At 30.1% G+C, this 19,667-nt stretch overlaps 2 protein-coding genes across 2 annotated transcripts; one reads left to right on the top strand and one right to left on the bottom strand.

Annotated features, from left to right (window-relative positions):
* Positions 1-673: 673 nt before the first annotated feature.
* On the bottom strand, positions 674-1,291 carry LOC111210309. The gene has a single exon (XM_022710608.1). It carries the CDS (start codon positions 1,289-1,291, stop codon positions 674-676), a length of 618 nt encoding a protein of 205 aa, XP_022566329.1.
* A 643-nt stretch (positions 1,292-1,934) lies between these two features.
* LOC106366386 (pentatricopeptide repeat-containing protein At5g50390, chloroplastic) lies at positions 1,935-4,607 on the top strand. The gene is made up of 2 exons (XM_013805988.3): positions 1,935-3,964; positions 4,037-4,607. Exons 1-2 carry the CDS (start codon positions 2,163-2,165, stop codon positions 4,368-4,370), a joined length of 2,136 nt encoding a protein of 711 aa, XP_013661442.1. The 5' UTR covers positions 1,935-2,162; the 3' UTR covers positions 4,371-4,607.
* The last annotated feature ends 15,060 nt before the right edge of the window (positions 4,608-19,667 follow it).

The following is a 19,667-nucleotide window of genomic DNA, read 5'->3' as shown; positions in this document are numbered from 1 at the left end:
AAAAAAAAATATACACATCTCCCAGGATTCGAACCTGAAATATCTGGGAGGAAAGGCGGAATAAGGTCTACCACTAGACCAAGTGTGTTTCAATCGTTAGGTGATGTAAGTAACAAAATATATTTCTTTTATCTTTATTCAACTATAATTTTTTTTAAAAAATCTTATTCCAAGGGGAATCGAACCCAGGTCGGGACAAGTGTTTCAGATTCGAAAGATAGGTGGTTTAGCCGCTAGGCTGAGGTGAATCATCTGACATATGCGTCCACATAAATGAATTTAACCGCAAACGTTATATTATAAACTTTGGAAAGAAACTCTGAGTTTCAGGATGGGGTTCCAGAATAGTTGAATATTACTGTGTTTCTTTCTAGCAAAGAAGTTTGAACTAAAATTGAAATGAGATCAAAAGATAAGATTGTATAGTACAAAAAAATAAGGAAATTTCAAATTGTGATTTGGAGTTTTGGAGAGTAATGCATTAAAACCTAGGTTGTATATTACAAAAGTTGGAAGACATCATACTTATTCAGAATAGGGTTCCAAAAGGCAAATGTATATATGGTCTGGTCCATATCATGTAACCATCAAATAACCAACATTCATGAATGATCAATAAAAATGTAAAAAACATGGAAATGAAAAAGAATAGAGCAACGATGAATAAAGATCTTCATCCTATAGGCCTCTTGCATGTGATCTTGTTGTGTCCTCCTATTCCACATCTGCTGCACTTGTGGGACTGAGATTTAAATCCAGGAACACCAAACTCGCCAACGGATCTCTTTCTCTTTGTAGGAGGACGTCCACTTCTCTTTTTGGTAGCTGGAGGTGGGAAAGACAGTTCGTCAATATTCGCTGGATAGGTGGACGTTGACAACTCTCCACCAGGGTGTATGCTTTCGGCATAGGCTTTAGCCCACGTTTCTGTCAAGTGAGAAGTATCGACGTAACGGTTTTCATCTCTCTTAATATACTTAGCAGCAGCAATTGCATGAATGCAGGGAATCTTGTGAATGTCGAAAACATTACAAGTGCAATGCCGCTTCTCCAAATCAACAACATACTTCATAGTTTCATCCTTCACCTCAAACTCGTTTTGATCAACTTGATACACATTCAGCACCATTGCAGCCCCAAACCTTGATTCGAACTTCTGCACAACTTTTGGAGTAACCAGGTGCTTATGTTTCGCAGCCGCTTCGCATCGCTCAAAAAACCAAGTGGTGAGTGTCAATCTGATCGTCTCAAGGAGAGAGATCAGTGGCAACTCACGAGGCACCTTCAACATAGATTGGGATGAGTCTGAAATTTCAAAGGGAGATGTTCAAGGTCTGTTAGGTCAGAAAATAAATACTGAGGAAGGTAGTGACGTGGAGGAAATTTTTAGCATTTTAAAAAAAGTTTAGGATTTAAATGGCAGTTTTCCTAAACTGAAATGTGTGATAAGGCTGAGGATCGAGACGTCGAAAGCCAGTGGTAAGAGCTTAGTCCGGGAACGCGCCTATGGTGTAGATGCTGTCGGGTCAAGTGCTTCACGCTGATCTATTGGGACCAACAGCTTGGCATGATTTGTAAACTCGTTTTTAGGTTTTGTCTCACGGGATTAGCAAGCGTCTTCGTATCATTGAGGTCTAATTTAGGGGTTGAAAGAGTCGATACATTCCGGATTGTGGGGTGTGTCGTACTCATTGGGTTTAATGTACAAGGGGAAAATGATTGGGTAGCGTTGAGTCTTTGGAAGTGTCTCAAGGTGATACTAGATCATCTCTTTGTATAAGTGGTTTAATTTCTTATGAGGTTCAAGCTGTTGTATCTTTTTATTTGGTGAATGTGAAATTGAAATTGAGCCCAAAAAAAAAAGCGTGATTAGATCTGAAAACTGTGACAACGACGTCGCCTCGTCACTCCCTGTCTCTCTAGTCAAAGTCTAAACCTTCCCTAACTGCCACTAGCGGAGCTCCCAATGCTGTGATTGATTTCTCTTCTTCACTCTATTTTCAAATCCTTTTCGTATTTCTTCAACAACAAAGAAAAAACTTTTTAAGTAATCAACAAATCACCATCTATCGTTTGAAGAGCTTTCATTGAAACCTTAGCAATCCGATCACAATGGTCTGGTTTCTCCGGTTCGCTTATTGACCCTCTCAGTCCCTCAAATCATGGAGATTCCACTCGCATTTTATCAAAGCTTAAGGTTAGACGATAACAAGAGTCGTAGTCGAGACTCGTCTTATTCCAATCCCAATGTTTTCAATTTCCCGCGGTTTTCTGGATACGATTTCTCGCTCCGCCGAAGAAGATGGAAGAATCCATTTGCGAAAATCACTTGTTCTTCTCTAGTTCAAGGGCTGAAACCGAAGCCGAAGCTTAAACCGGAACCAATTCGAGAAATCGATCAAGGACCGAAAGATCCGGTTTTGCATGATACCCAGATCAGCAAATCTGCTGTCGCGATTTGTAGTCAGATCGAAAAGTTGGTCTTGTGTAATAGGTTAAGGGAAGCGTTTGAATTGTTTGAGGTTTTGGAGATTCAAGGTAGTCTTCGCATTGGGATTAGTACGTACGATGCATTGGTGGAAGCTTGTATTCGTTTGAAATCGATTCGGTGTGTGAAAAGGGTTCATGGGTATATGCTGAGTAATGGGTTTGAGCCGGAGCAATTCATGATGAACCGAATCTTGATGATGCATGTGAAATGTAGGATGATTAGAGACGCACGTAGGTTGTTCGACGAAATGCCAGAGAGAAACTTGTTTTCTTACAACTCCATTATCTCTGGGTTTGTTAACTTCGGTAACTATTTAGAAGCTTTTCAGCTGTTTAAGATGATGTGGGAAGAGCTTTCCGATAGTGAAACTCATACGTTTGCAGTGATGCTACGTGCCTCGGCTGGGTTAGGTTCTATTGAGGTGGGTAAACAGTTACACGTCTGTGCGTTGAAGTTAGGAGTCGTTGATAACACGTTTGTCTCGTGTGGGTTGATCGATATGTACAGCAAGTGTGGGGATGTCGAAGATGCCCGATGTGTTTTTGATGATATGCCTGAGAAGACTACAGTTGCTTGGAATAACATTATAGCAGGTTATGCGCTCCATGGTTACAGCGAGGAAGCACTGCGTTTGTTGTATGATATGCGTGACTCTAGCACGTCTCTTGATCAGTTCACCCTTTCGATATTGATAAGAATCTCCACAAGGCTTGCCAAGGTTGAGCTTACTAAGCAAGCACATGCTAGATTGATTCGTAGTGGTTTTGAGTCGGAGATCGTCGCGAACACGGCCCTTGTAGATTTTTATAGCAAATGGGGTAGAGTAGATACGGCTAGATATGTGTTTGATAAGTTGCCGAGGAAAAATATAATCTCATGGAACGCTTTGATGGGTGGATACGCGAATCATGGTCGAGGAGCAGATGCGGTCAACTTGTTTGAGAAGATGCTTGCTGCCAATGTCGGTCCAAACCATGTCACCTTCCTTGCGGTTCTATCAGCTTGTGCTTACTCAGGTTTATCTGAACGAGGGTGGGAGATTTTTCTGTCGATGAGTGAAGTTCACGGGATCAAACCAAGGGCGATGCACTATGCCTGCATGATTGAGATTTTGGGTAGAGACGGTTTATTAGATGAAGCCATTGCTTTCATCAGAAGAGCTCCTTTAAAACCGACGGTTAATATGTGGGCAGCGCTCTTGAATGCATGTAGGATGCATGGAAACTTGGAGCTCGGTAGAGTGGTTGCTGAGAAACTCTATGGAATGGAACCTGAGAAGCTCGGTAACTACGTTGTGATGTATAATGTGTACAATAGTATGGGGAAAACTGCAGAAGCTGCAGGAGTTTTGGATACGCTGGAGAGCAAAGGTTTGAGAATGATGCCGGCTTGTACTTGGGTCGAGGTTGGTGATCAGACTCACAGTTTTCTTTCAGGATACAAGTGTGATTCTTATAATGAGGCGGTGAAAAGGTAACTTTTTGTGACTATAAGTCTAATAGTTTATTATCTTCTTCAATGTTTTAATTCAAAGTGGTGAAACAGGCAAATATACCACAAAGTTGATGAACTAATGAAAGAAATTTCCGAGTATGGGTATTCGGTCGCGGAAAATAAGAACCTTCTATCGGACGTGGATGTAAATGAAGAACAAGGAGTAGTGAGATATCACAGCGAGAAACTTGCGATAGCTTATGGATTGGTGAATACGCCGGAATGGAATCCGTTGCAGATAACTCAGAACCATAGGATATGCAAAGAGTGTCACAAGGTGGTCGAGTTTATATCTTTGATTACAGGAAGAGAGATTGTAGTGAGAGACGCGAGCAGGTTCCATCATTTCAAAGAAGGGAAGTGTTCTTGTGGAGGATATTGGTGAATCGTAATGGTGCCTAGGAAGTAGAAGCAGAGCTCCAAGTGTCGATGTTTCTTTTTTCTTTTTTCTTTTTTCTTTTTTCTTTTTTCTTTTGTTTCTTTGCGCTAAAGATAGAAATAGTGTGATCATGTGACTGTTTCTATTCTTGTTTCTGATTCTTTATTTAATAAAAGGTAAGAGCTTTGTTATTACCGCTTACTACGATATGATAAAGGTCAAAGAGGTTTGGAATCTTTGTTATCTCCGTTTCTATAGAAAATAACGATTTTATAGTGGTTAGTCCACCAATTTAGGGAGTATTATAAAGTTTTACTAAATTAATTGACAAAAAATTAAAACGATGTTCGTGTACCTTGAAAGAGAGTTTGATATACATTAACGCAAATGTAAAATGTATTTAAAAATTTTAAAACAACACTAAAGATCATATGCTTCAGTATATAGAACTTATACAGAAAAATTCAATATTTTCGTAGGGGTGTTAACCCACAGATTTTGAGAAATATTCAAAAATATGAAAATAATTTTTAATGCATAATTGCATCCTTCACTAGCATATGATAAAGGTCAAAAAGGTTTGAAACTTTTGTTGTTTCCGTTTCTCTAGAAAATAACGATTTTATAGTGATTAGTCCACCAATTTAGGGAGTATTATGAAGTTTTACTAAATTAATTGACAAAAAATTAAAACGATACCCATGTACCATGAAAGAGAGTTTGATATACATTAATACAAATGTAGAATGTGTTTAGAAATTTTTAAACAACACTAAAGATCATAGGCTTCAGTATATAGAGCATTTAAAGAAATTTTAAAACAACACTAAAGTTAACACATAGATTTTGAGAAAATTTCAAAAAATTTGACAATATTGTTTTAATGCATAGTTGCATCTTTCACTAACATATGATGATGCTCAAAGAGGTTTGGAGCCTTTGTTGTCTCCATTTTTCAAGAGAATAGTGATTCTATAGTGGTTATTCCACCAATTTAGGGAGTATTATGAAGTTTTACTAAATTAATTGATAAAAAAATAGAAAGATACCCATGTAGCATGAAAGAGAGTTTAAATAACATTGATACAAATGTAGAATGTGGTTAGAAATTTAAAAACAACACTAAAAAGTTTAGGATTCAGTATATAGAGCGTTTACCAAAAACTCAGTATATAGAGTGTGTACACATAGATTTTGAGAAAATTTCAAAAAATTTGACAATATTGTTTTATTGCATAGTTGCATCATTCACTAACATATGATGATGTTCAAAGAGGTTTGGAGCCTTTGTTGTCTCCTTTTTCCAAGAAAATGGCGATTCTACCGTGGTTATTCCACCTATTTAGGGAGTATTATGAAGTTTTACTAAATTAATTGATAAAAAATTAGAAAGATGCCCGTGTACCATGAAAAAGAGTTGAACATACATTAATACAAATTTAAAATGTGGTTTTCTATTTTAAAACAACACTAAAAAGTTTAGGATAAGTATATAGAGCGTTTACCAAAAACTCAATATTTTCGTAGGGGTTGTTAACACATAGATTTTGAGAAAATTTCAAAAATTTGACAATATTGTTTTAATGCATAGTTGCATCATTCACTAACATATGATGATGTTCAAAGAAGTTTGGAGCCTTTGTTGTCTCATTTTTCCAAGAAAATGTCGATTCTACAGTGGTTATTCCATCTATTTAGGGAGTATTATGAAGTTTTACTAAATTAATTAATAAAAAATTAGAAATATGCCCATGTACCATGAAAGAGAGTTTAAATAATATTGATACAAATTTAGAATGTGGTTACAAATTTTAAAATAACGCTAAAGATTATAGGCTTTAGCATATAAAGCATTTACCAAAAACTCAATATTTTCGTAGGGGTTAACACATAAATTTTGAGAAAATTTCAAAAAATTTGACAATATTGTTTTAATGCATAGTTGCATCTTTCACTAACATATGATGATGTTCAAAGAGTTTTGGAGCCTTTGTTGTCTCCATTTCTCAAGAAAATAGTGATTCTATAGTGGTTATTCCACCAATTTAGGGAGTATTATGAAGTTTTACTAAATTAATTGATCAAAAAATAGAAAGATACCCATGTAGCATGAAAGAGAGTTTAAATAACATTGATACAAATGTAGAATGTGGTTAGAAATTTAAAAACAACACTAAAAAGTTTAGGATTCAGTATATAGAGCGTTTACCAAAAACTCAGTATATAGAGCGTTTACACATAGATTTTGAGAAAATTTCAAAAAATTTGACAATATTGTTTTAATGCATAGTTGCATCATTCACTAACATATGATGATGTTCAAAGAGGTTTGGAGCCTTTGTTGTCTCCTTTTTCCAAGAAAATGGTGATTCTACAGTGGTTATTTCACCTATTTAGGGAGTATTATGAAGTTTTACTAAATTATTTGATAAAAAATTAGAAAGCTGTCCGTGTACCATGAAAAAGAGTTGAACGTACATTAATACAAATTTAAAATGTGGTTAGAAATTTTAAAACAACACTAAAAAAGTTTAGGATCAGTATATAGAGCGTTTACTAAAAACTCAATATTTTCGTAGGGGTTACACATAGATTTTGTGAAAATTTTCAAAATTTTTTAAAATATTGTTTTAATGCATAGTTTTATCCTTCACTAACATATGATGATATTCAAAAAGGTTTGGAGCCTTTGTTGTCTCCGTTTTTCAAGAAAATTGCGATTCTACAGTGGTTATTCCACCTATTTAGAGAGTATTATGAAGTTTTACTAAATTAATTAATAAAAAATTAGAAATATGCCCATGTACCATGAAAGAGAGTTTAAATAATATTGATACGAATTTAGAATGTGGTTACAAATTTTAAAATAACGCTAAAGATTATAGGCTTAAGAAATCAGAATACAAAAAGGAAATCCGTACCACCCAGAAATCAATACTGATGCCACGATTGGTCTACGGGTGAACAGGTAAGTCTAACACAATAGGTAAAAACGATATCATAATTCTCTTCATACATACACCTCTATCTCAGGTCGACAATGGTTAAACTCATACTGTGCGACAAGCAAGCAGCAGACTTTAGCATCCTACAAATCAAGAAGAATAGGAAATTTAAAGTTGTCATCATCACAAGCATAATTCCTAAATTTTTCCAAGGTAAATAATTTTTTTAAACACATCAAAAAATAATACAGATCTAAATTTTTTTTATCAATAGAACAATAATATCCAATATTTTTCAGGCAAACTACTACTCAGTTCATCACCAGCAACAAATTTCTAATTCAGCAAATCAATTGATTACATAATGCATTTCAATGGGCGAATAAGAGATCATGCAAAAGCATGCAGTAAAGAGTGACTTTAATTCATGCATCATTCGGATTATTATTCTCTTTCCCACACAACTTGATACCTAGATTTATTTACATTTTAAACAATTTTATCATTGTTTTTTTTTAAATCTTTACTTCTCTATAAAATCTAAAACTCAACTTCTGTCTTTCAAACTTTGCTAAGCAATTTAAATGTATAGAGAATAAATTAATAAGGCATAATCTGCGCGTATCGCGGACAAAAGATCTAGCATCATTAAAAAAGAGAAAATCACATTTGTAGTTCTAATTTCTAGATTCTTTAAGAAGCTACAATAAATTGGAATTAAAAATAGTAAAAGTAAATAAAATGATGATATAATCGATAAACAATTAATTAAAATGATGACATACTCCAATAAACAGTTAATTAAAAAAGAAAAATGGTGGAAGTAAGATTTCAATCTTAACGTCCATATAATTGGATCCTTTAGATATCATGTCTGTCTTAAAAATATGATTCCTTATTTTACTTTGACATGAAGAGTCGAACACTTACGGTCTCAAACTCAAAGATAATTTGGAGGTAAAGATGAAAATATCATATATTTTTAAGATTTCTATTATTAAAAGGTTCAATTGTTAAGATTAAGTGAATGAATTTTTAAAATGTTTTTATTATGAAAAGGTTTAATGGTTAAGCTTTGAAAATATACAACTATTATATTATGAAAATGTTCCAATGAAAATGTGCAATGGTTAAGTTTCTGAAAGGATACAATTTTTTAAAGAGTGAACACATCTTTTGCTTAAGTAAAACTACGATTTCATACTCGAGATCCTAAATAAAATTGTAGCCATTAGATTAGAGAGTGTGAACAAATTCCACCGTTAGATTTTAATTTGTTTTCTTGTATAAAAAAATGCTGGCATCAGAGTTTTAGATGAAATGAGTTGCTAACATGATACGTTTTTTTTTCTAATCGTTTCTGCTCTTTCCATATCTATAATCATAACAACACACATTCTACATGAGCAATTTAAATATGATTATTATCATTTTAAAAAGCATTACTTGTATCATTTTTTAAAGTTAGTCCTACACAAAAAAAAATATAGTTAAAAATCGTGTTTTACAAGACAAAAATAATTTTAAGCATAGAAATATTATTCACCTTGTTCATTACAAAAGTTTGGAAACATATTATTTTCTCATGTTCACTACCACCATAATTGAAATTTAACATATTATTAAATCGATCCACTCTATCAACCGAAATTTACTAATAAACACATCGATATTTTGAATAAAAAAAATATAATATATGTGTACAGTTGACATATTTCGATTATGAAGTATATACTGACACAAAAAGAAACTAAAAAAGATGGCGACACTTATATGGGAAATCTGTTCTCATCAAGATATAACTGGATCATTAAGGTGACAAAATTGTTGGATTTAGTTTTGTAGAATACCCGTCATTTTCTGTAATTCTAGAGTTTCAAAACATTGAGATTGCAAATAAAAAATAAGCCCAATATTCTTCAACATACTTTTTGTTTGCCCTATCTTCTGCAATGTGATCGTCACCCATCGCGGCAACTCTCCACCTTCGTCTCCCAATATACGTTTACACACAGATTCGATAAGTCTTCGTGTTCTTCCGATTTGATAAATGCGTAATTTGACGAACTCTTCTATCGCCTATTTGTGGTACTATTAGGCAGAAGAACCCATGGTTATTTACGTCGCATCACGAAATCTCTCCAGCGGAACTGCTGCGGCGACCTTATAGCTATGAGATCTTATTCTACATCGTTTAGGGAAGAAAGGGACAACTTCGGCCGATCAAAGTTCCTCCCGATAAGTTTGGGATCTCATCTTTTTTTACCATAACGTTGACTATCTCAGTTCTCCGGTATTTCTTATCGATGTTGTTTCTGTGTCAGATTGTGGAGAGCCCATACGCAGAGATGCTGCATAACTTCGAAATAGTGGTGAGCGCGAGCGTACGCTGGAATCTATCGTCCGTGCTTTTGGCATCTTGAAGAAGTGTGCTGCCAAGGTAAGCTGTAATCATAGGTTTTGTCTAGGTCATGCACATTGCAGCCGAGATCACAAGATAATTAAAAAGCCAATAGTTGGGAAATGTATAATGATCACAAGCCAATAATGTGGCGGTGACTTCAACTGGAAGGGATAAGAAGAGAGATTTTAGCGTATGGTGGGCGGCCGATGATCACATGGAGGAAGGAGAAGGTAGGTTCAATTATTAAACTTCTAGAAGCACATGAAAACATACCTTGACCATCTATGATAAAGAGATGAACGGAGAATATAATGCAGATGGTTGAAAATTGAATGGAAAGCGAAAGCATAAATCAGAAAAAGAAAACTGATAAAAAAAAACTGTAAACTGGTTATCAAATATATTAACATAGGAAGAGATGCAACCATGAGTCACAATTCATTAATGGATACAATGCTTCACTACCGACATGCTTGGTCGTCGTCTTTTACTTTTGTCAGTTTTAAACTGAGGTCAACCCTTGGATTAAAAAGTGTGCTAATCTCTACCATTCCCTTTTTAACGTTTTTTATAAAATTATGAAAAGTTACTTTTGTTATTTTAAATGGGACGTGTTGTTTGAAAGAAACTATTCAGTTAAGAGTTGGCAAAAACAGTTACTTTGCTGACGTAAATCATTTTAAGTGAAGACAACTTTATATCCTTTAGATTAAAAAAGCAAGAAAATCTGATAGTTGGATTTTAATTTTTTTTTCCTATAAAAAAAAATGATGTCAGCAGATAAAGAAATTAGGTTTGCTATTATATATAGATAGCACAAAGGACTGATGTATATTGAATCTTGATTGTTGAGTTTGAGTGATTAATTACAGATAAACACAAAGTGGAAAAATTAAGTTTGAGTTAGCAGATTTGTTTGAATATTTGACGGAACCTGACTATTAAAATCGGATATATGTTATGCAATTAAATTTACTAAAATCTTGATAGAATTGGCGTATTTCAGTGTAAACGCAAGGCCATCTTATTCAGATGGAAGGGGAGATCTGGGGAAATGTCAACAAAAGAATCTAGTATATTTTAATTTCCCTGTAAAGCATTATGTCAAAGTTGGCGTTCCTGTTTCTTCCATTTTTTCTTTGGAATATATAAAACTTTAAATTTTCTCTTACAGTCTGAAGTTATACTACCGTACTAGTTTAAGACATGGGTCCTTCATGGAATAAACATCGTATATAAAATTATTTTTACATATTATTACTTATTTTACGTTTTTTACATATTATAAAATTAATAAATATATTTTAAGTAAAAACTAATTAAATTGTCACAAACACATCAAAGCAATCATTTTTGTTTATTTTTGTTTTATAGTAAATAAATCGAAGCAATCACTTATATATATTTTATATGGATATAAATAAATTTAATTGATATTAACATAGACATATAAATATCTATCATCGTATACTTCTTAATCATATGGCTTTATGGTTATCCTTTTTTGCTAACTTTTGTTGTTTTATGATTATCCGTATCTTTTTATAACAAAAATTTTAAACCTTTGAAAAAATATTTTAGTGTTGGACTTTTAATAGTTTTAATAATTTATAATCCTACTTGAAAATTCACAGCAACTTTTGGAATTAAAATTTTGAGATCTCAATCCTTCTTCAATGCAAATTTTGAAATTAAAAATACTTGTGTATATATATTATTGCTAATCTCTATTAAATGAGAATTTTTAATCATATGGTTGTATGATCATTTATATATTTTATAATAAAAATTTAAACCTTTGATCACAATTTTTTTTATGTGGGAATTTTAGAAGTTTTCGTAATTTATAGCTATTGTTATAATTTCAAATTATAACATATACGAAAAATGTAATTTTTTGTTATATATGGTTAATATGATTGTTTATTTTATGTTAATAATATAAAGTTAAGAATAAATGATGGAGGGCATAAAAATTGTTATCAAATCTTTATTATCAAAATCATTAAATATCATATATACTTTAATTATATTAGGTAATCTTGTAGCTTTTATTTAAGGTAAGAAGAAAATATATTAATTGTATATTATTAATTAATTTTATGATGATTTTAATGAAAAATATAATATCACTACAAGAAATTCTGGTTTTAGCCACGAAAAATGTTGTGGCTATCGACTAATTTTCGTGGCTATTTAATGCTTAGCCACGAATCGCCACAAAAAAAATTCGTTGACTATGAGCTTGTGGCAATCGGATGAACGTTGCTATTTGTTGCTGTACTTCTACGACTTAGCCACACCGTAGTAGTGTGGTGGTGTGGATATTGACGGAGACAGAGAGGATATGGAGACGGCAGGGCTAGAGCTCAACAGCGGCGGGGCTAGAGCTCGGCAGCGGCAAGGCTAGAGCTTTCCATCTCTTCTGACTAAGAGAACCACAATAATCAAGATTAGATCTGCTGGAAATAAAGATATCTTGATAATCTCTGAAAGAAAGAAATGTGAAATCTGTAATCTGAGAGATAAGTTAGAAAGAAAACGTGAGATAAGAGAGAGAGACCAGATGAGATGTCGTGAGAGGAGTCAGAGAAAAAGGGATCCTTGTCTTGGGGGAATTGACCAATAAGAAACAAGCACGGAGATAACTAAAAGTTTCAATGCATTTTTGTCCATCAGATGTAGTTTAATCAACAGTTGTGATTAAAATATAGTGCAATCCTAGTCCTTGTACATTATTAGTCATTTTATTTTGACCAATCTTATTTTTGTAACTATTTCTTATTCTATTTTTGTTTCAATACACAAAATATTAGTGGTAAATTTTAATGTATAAAAATATTTTAAGACAAAATTCAAAGAATTAAATTTCACAATTTAAAATTTTAATTTTAGATTTGAATATTAAATTTAAAATTTGTTATTGATGTTTGGGGTATATGTATGTAAGGTTTAGAGTTTAGATATATAAAATAAAAAGTTCAGATTTAAAATTTTAAAATAAACTTTTATAAGTAATGGATGGTATAAGATTAGGATCTTTTAAATTTAAGAATTAATGTTAAAAATATCAGATTAGATTAGTGACTTTGTATGTTGAATTTATGTTTGGGGTTTAGAGTATTAGATTTAGAGTATAGATTTAGATTTAGTGTTTGAGGTTTAGATTTTAAATTTGAGATTAGATTTTTAAATGATTTAATTTGAGTTTAAGTTTAAGATTTATATTATAAGTTTGAAAATATTACATGGAAGGTTTAAGTTTGGGGTTTAGGGTATTAGATTTAGGGTGTAGATTTAAGATTTAGTGTTTGAGGTTTATAATTTAAATTTGAGATTATATTTTAAAAATGATATTATGAAAATGTTTGATCCTGTCGTAGATATCAATCGTAGCGTATAATGTTATCTAGCAATGTAAAGGAAGAAGCAATACCTTGGTATTTGAGGTTTAGATTAAGTTTGGCCTGAGTTTTAAGATTTGGGGTTTGGGAATAGGGTTGGATTTGGAGTTTAGATTTATGAATTTAAGCTGAGTATATATGATTGTTAAATTTTATGATTTGGAATATAGAGATTAGGTTTAGAGTTTAGGGTTTCAAATATAATGTTTGGATTTAGTTTTAAGATTTGGGGTTCGGGTAGGGTTTAGAGTTTAGATATAGGGTTTGGAATTTAAATTTCATATTTAATAATTTATAAATATAGTGTTTGGATTTAGTTTTGATTTTTCATTTATTGTTTTGTGTAATAATAACGTACTATGAAACATTTAATCAAACTTTTAAAAACTATGTTCAAGTATAACTTAGGAACATTAGTTGAAAAACAATAGATTTATCTTTGTAGTGTTGTGTTGAAGCATTAATTTTTGAGAAATTTGCCAAAACGGAACAAAAAAACAACATAGTTGTCTCTATAGTATAAAACCATCACTAAATTATCCCTATAGTATAATATTTTTCATAATCCCAAAACTAACATTTCCTTAATCAAATTAAACATAAATCAAAACTATTTTTAAAAAGTTTAATAGAAAAAGATAAAAAAATAAGGTAATCCCATAATGTTTTAGAAAGGAAAAGAATTTAAAAACAATTTAAAAAAAAAAGAACACACGACACAGATCAAAAATATCCCGTAACATAATTGCATTTGGTTTCTAAAATCCTCCAAAACTATTCTTTTAAAATCCTCTAAGGTAGAACTTGATTATAATAACAGTAGTCTACCCCATTTATCATCAGCAAAAAAAACTCATTATGTGCTTACACTAAGTTCTCAAACACCACATATTGTATAGATATGCATCATAGAATAGAACAAGAGTTTTTGAAAATCACAAGACAAACTATGGAGAAATCATAGATTGATGAAGAAGAAAAGCCAAAATCGGTTTTTTTTTATAGCTTGACAAAGAAAATCGATCAGGACACGTTTTAGGAAATTAGAATATTTTTAGAATATTTTTAGAATATTTTCTTAACTGAAACTTCTTTAATTTTCGAAAAAATGGTTTTTTATCCGTAGAAGGCACATTCTACACTGTGTAGAACCATGGCAAAAATTTTGAATACAATTTCTACCTTTTGTAGACGTTCGTGTTAAATATAGATTTCGTATACCCGGAATTTTAGAATACTTCATAAAAGTAGAAACTGCATTCAAAAGAAAAGTAGCGATCTTTACAATTAGTAGAATTCACATTCTCCATTCTCCATATATTTAGAATCTTAATCATTTTTAGATTGTTTCTTCTAAAAAAAGTAGATGGACTTGTTTATTCTGGAATTCGTTTTCTACTAACCCATTTTTCGTAGAAGACGAATTTTACTTTTAGTGGAACGTAATTTTAAAATTTTATTTATCAATTTTTTTAACCAAAAAAAAATTGTGTTTGTGTATATAAGTATTTTATTAATTGATTATATTTTTAATATTTTTTAGATTCATAAAACTATTTATTTCATTAAATTTCAGAAATAAAAAGGATAAAAAGGAGAATAAATGGACAAATATGGTTTTATACCATATGGACAACTATGTTGTTTTTTTGTTCCGTTTTGGCAATTTTCCCTTAATTTTTCTGCCTCCAAATATATTTGATGTCGTTTGCACGGTTATAATGTTGAACCTATACATTTTGGCATAAAGTTATTCTTTGAACTTCTATTTTTTTGTACTAAGAACATCTACTACAACTAGGTATCCTTCCTGCACCATGTGCGGTAATAAAATTTAAAATATTTTTTAACAGATAAATATAAATTATATTTTAAAATAAAATTTTATTAATATTTTAAATTTTTTTTTTGTATCAACATTTTAATATAATTTTGATTTAATTAAACATAAAAATTATATTTAAGAATATGCATGTATATATTTGAAATTATAATCTTAGAAAGATTTTTCTATCTATTTATTTTAATTAAATATATTAAATAAATTTGTAAAAGTTACATAATTACCAAAAATTAAATTAAAAAATATTTATAAAATTTGTAGATATATAAGAAAATAATGATTTTACGATTAAATTTTTATAAATTTCTAAAAAAACTGTATACATTTTTGAAAATTTTAGTAATAAAATTGTATAATTTAAAAGTATATAATTAAATTATATTTCGAAATTTATAACGCCATATTTGAATATATTTATTTTAATGATTATTTATGAGTTATTCCCATATTCTAAAAAAACTTCCAACAATATAAATTGACATTAAATGTAATATATGAGTTATTACCATATTTTAAAAAATTACCAAAAATATAAATTAACATTAAATGTAATTGTCTATGTCATATTAAGCTATAAGACATGTCATTAATTTCAGTAGCCATGTCATATTTGTTTTGTGAAATTGATTGTAGAAATGACATGTGACAAAATCATTTCGCAAATATAGTCTTGGGGATAGTTATAATGTTGGCAATACATAAATTGTTTTTCATGTCTTTTGTTTTCTTTTTAAGTTCCAATCTAAAGTAGGTGAATTTAAAATTTGATCCGTCTATAGCCTAAAAAATTGATACCAGTTTGTCTAAAACTAAATAGCATAATGAATATATAATGTAACAAACCACAATCTGAAATAGTTAATGTAACTAAATAGCATAGTAGTACATAATGCATATATAGTTTCTCGATATTATGGAACTTGATTTGATTATATTACTATATCTGAATAAAAATGATTTTAACATTCCAAAGAACACTGTAAATATTATAAAAAATTGGTATTACATATATATTATAATTTTTTTAGGAGTGATAAGTGCATTTACATGTTACACTATTTGCCACGGATAGCCACAATTTTTTTCCGCAGCCACGTATTTTAAATGACCACAAATAACCACAACTAAGTTTGTAATTACTTTTAATATTTTTAAATATTATTGCTCTGGATAGCTACGGACACTGTTGTGGCTATATTGGCTACAAATTATATTGTGGAATTTTGTGGTTATTTAATTCCACAATTTATATTGTAGCTAAATTGTGGTTTTGCGTCTTCGGACAGCCACAAATAATTTTTTGTAGCTAAATGACCACAAAAAACTACATAATAGCCACAAATTTGCGTTGTAGCTATTTTGCGGATAGTTTGTGGCTATATTTTTGTCGCCGGAAAATGTTTGTGGTTGGGCCGTGGCTATATACTAGTTTTCTTGTAGTGTATATATTTATTGGACTAACATATTTTCTAGAGAATTTGAGAAGCATTCTAGTGATGCCATGTGTTATAGCTAAAATGTTGTAATGATTCTCTTTTAATATATATTAGGAGTTATCTTGCGCCATGCGCATAAATATAATATCTTTTTTTAATGAAAAATTAATTTACATTTGGACATTATTTTTTTATAATTTTAATTTCAATGGTTTTAAAATAAAAAATAATTATATTTAAAATTAATATGTCGCACATGGCGTAGGATAACTCCTAGTATTTTTTCACTTTGGATTTCTTCCTAATAAACAGCTAAATGAATTCCAAGAAAGCATTACTTACATTTTTGTAAACTAAAAGAGATGGATATAACCAGAACCTGTCCTAGAATTTGAAAGGCCGTATGCAAGAAAAAAATAGCCAATTTTTGAAGAAAAGAATAAACGTATTTTTGCAATCTTATTTCCTTTGATTTGGTTTAAATATTTCAATTTGATTTTATTTAAATTTTAATAAATTTAAATTACATTTAATCAAAATAGTTTTTAATTATATTTTGTTATATTTAATGATTGTTTATTATATCTCTTATCATCTTATTTTAAATAAATATATATACACATTTAAATATATAATTTTAGTAAATTTTGATTTTTTTTTGTTTTAGTTAAATGTGTTAAACTTTGAAAAATTAATTTGTTAATTGACCTGATGAAAAAAAAATCTACTTAAAATTACAATCATTTAACTATCAAAGCTTAATATACAAATGAAAGAGTTGAAAAGTAGAGAAAAGAATAAGATCCAAAGAATTTGAACAACAAAAAGAGAACAAAATGATACACCAAATAAAAATTTACTTCGAAGAAGAAACGTTTCATGAATTTGAGTAAGAGAGAAGTTTTCGTTTTTCATGTGGATCAACATGAAGCAAATATAAATAATTGACGAAGGTAGTTATCAGAGATTGAGGTGACCGTGGAGTTGTGGGAAAGAAGAACCGTTGGAGAGATTAACTGAACAAATATTTGGATTTAGTAAATATATTTTAAAGTAAATATCAAATTAACATGTAACTGGATTATATTTTACGTTTGTTTCTTTTCATGTTTTTGATTTAACATTTGCTTTTATTATTTTAAAATTAATTTTTAGAAATAAAAATAGAATCCATGTGTCATTTGTGCTTTAATTATTAAATGATTACAGAAAACTAGGATCTGTAGAGAATTTTTTTTTTCCACATGTTAATTGTATTTTTAATTGTTTTTAAATTTTTTCCACATGTCAATTTTTGATTTGTCAGACGATTTGCACTTTATTATATAGAAGATTTGTTGATGCACTCTTACAATTAATTTTGATTAAATTTATTTATTTATAATATATGATATATAAGCTGATGTAAAAAATATATATATGTAGTTATATTTAACTTATTTTTATTAGTAATACATACATATATATATATATATATATATATCTTTGCTGTCAAAAAAAAAAATATATATTATATTAATTTAATGGTGATATATGAATTATAAATATGTTTTAACTGTTTTGCCAAAAACACTTATATATAAAATTTACATTAGTGATTATATTTGAGTTAATAGTAATTGCCATATTTAAAAATCTTACAAAAAATATAAATTTTTATATAGAAAGTTGTAAATGTCACAATTAAGTTAGTATCATGTCATATTTTTTTTGTAAGCCATATCATCCATCTTTTCTTATTGAGAATGAACCTGGTGATGACATATGTCATCACTTCACAAATAATGTCTAAAGGAATGGATTCCGTATAGTTCCATAAATTAATTGTACTAAAATTATAATACTCTATGAATTTATAAAATTATTAATTTAAACTAAATGTTCTAATAGAACATCAAAAGAAAACTAATTTAAAATTTTCAACAAATATTAGGATCTGAACAAGATATGAAATACCCTAAATCCATCAGATTTGGTCAAAATATGTCATATATATATATCTAAATTATACAAAATGACTTAAAATAAACTATTAAGAATCAAAATAAAACATCTTTAAACTCTAAGCTCTACATTTAAAGGTTCATATTACTTGAAAATATTACAAAAATAATAACAAAGATTGTTAACAAACAAATATATTAAATAAATCATAAAATGAAATATAGAAAATAAAACAAAAAATTACAGTTTTGGATATTTATGTTTTTAAGTCGGGTATGAATTGGTTCTATTCGGGTTGGGTCTATTCAGGTCGGTTCATTTTGGGTCCGAGTTCATTCGGGTCAGTTCTTTTCGGTACCAGTTCTTTCGGGTAAAAAATATTTGTACCCAATAAGGACTTGTAAATTTTTCGTTCGGTTTCAGATCGGGTATTTTTAGGTCGGTTCCGGTTTGAATTTTCGGGTCCGGGTAAAATGCCCAGGCCTAATGCAGAACCACTGCGGTGCAGTCCTAAAACTTACAAAAACATATAGATATATAGGTTTGTACAGGTTTTTGTTACTATAACTACAGTGTGGTGCAATTTGTAAATATCCTGAGCCACATTCTTTTTTTTTCTGTTGGTTTTGTTATTTAAGATTTGGAAAACCAATAAAATGGGATATCCAAAGGAGAAGTAGTTAAAAGTAAATTTACTTTTGTAAATGTCTATTTTCTCTTTTAATTTCAACCAATAAATTAAACATGATCTAATTTGATAGGTAGAACTAGTCTTGAGACTTTTAGTTATCTAATCCTTCTCGCATTAGCCATCGTCATATGAAACTTGATAATCTATATTTATTGGTCAATAAAATTCAAGATGGATAGAAAATAAGTAAAATAATATAAATATATTTTAAATATTTAATTTATTCACAACTAAAAATAACGTAAACTTTCATTATATTATTATTTTTACTATTTTCTATTATTTTATGTATAAATTATATATTTATTTTTCTATTAAAATAATAAAATAACCAAAACGAGAAGATGAAACTAGAGCACAACACATAGTCTAAACCTAAAACCTTCACACTTACAGATACAATCAAAAATGTCACAGTAACACTAACTCAATAAAGGTTCGGAGCTGAAAGGAGATCAAGAACGAAGACTAAGTTACCTCATCTTACCATAGAGTGACTTGATCAGAATAAGCAGAGGTCATAAAAAGTTATAAAGATAAAATTTGAGACAAAACAATTCCTCAAACACAAAGGAGTGCCATCAAGCACCAATACAAAGAACCAAGAAAGCGGTCAGAGGAAGAATAATGACCGGA

The sequence above is a fragment of the Brassica napus genome, chromosome C9 (assembly GCF_020379485.1).
Source record: "Brassica napus cultivar Da-Ae chromosome C9, Da-Ae, whole genome shotgun sequence".
Lineage (NCBI taxonomy): Eukaryota > Viridiplantae > Streptophyta > Magnoliopsida > Brassicales > Brassicaceae > Brassica > Brassica napus.
The sequence above is the reverse complement of the archived record's forward strand: the minus strand, read 5'-3'. Positions and strand labels throughout refer to the sequence as shown.

Coding starts and splice junctions, on each gene's coding strand:
- LOC111210309 (XM_022710608.1), bottom strand. CDS start 1,291: ATGTTGAAGGTGCCTCGTGAGTTGCCACTGATCTCTCTCCTTGAGACG.
- LOC106366386 (XM_013805988.3), top strand. CDS start 2,163: ATGGAGATTCCACTCGCATTTTATCAAAGCTTAAGGTTAGACGATAAC. Junction 3,965..4,036: donor TATAATGAGGCGGTGAAAAG/GTAACTTTTTGT, acceptor GTGGTGAAACAG/GCAAATATACCACAAAGTTG.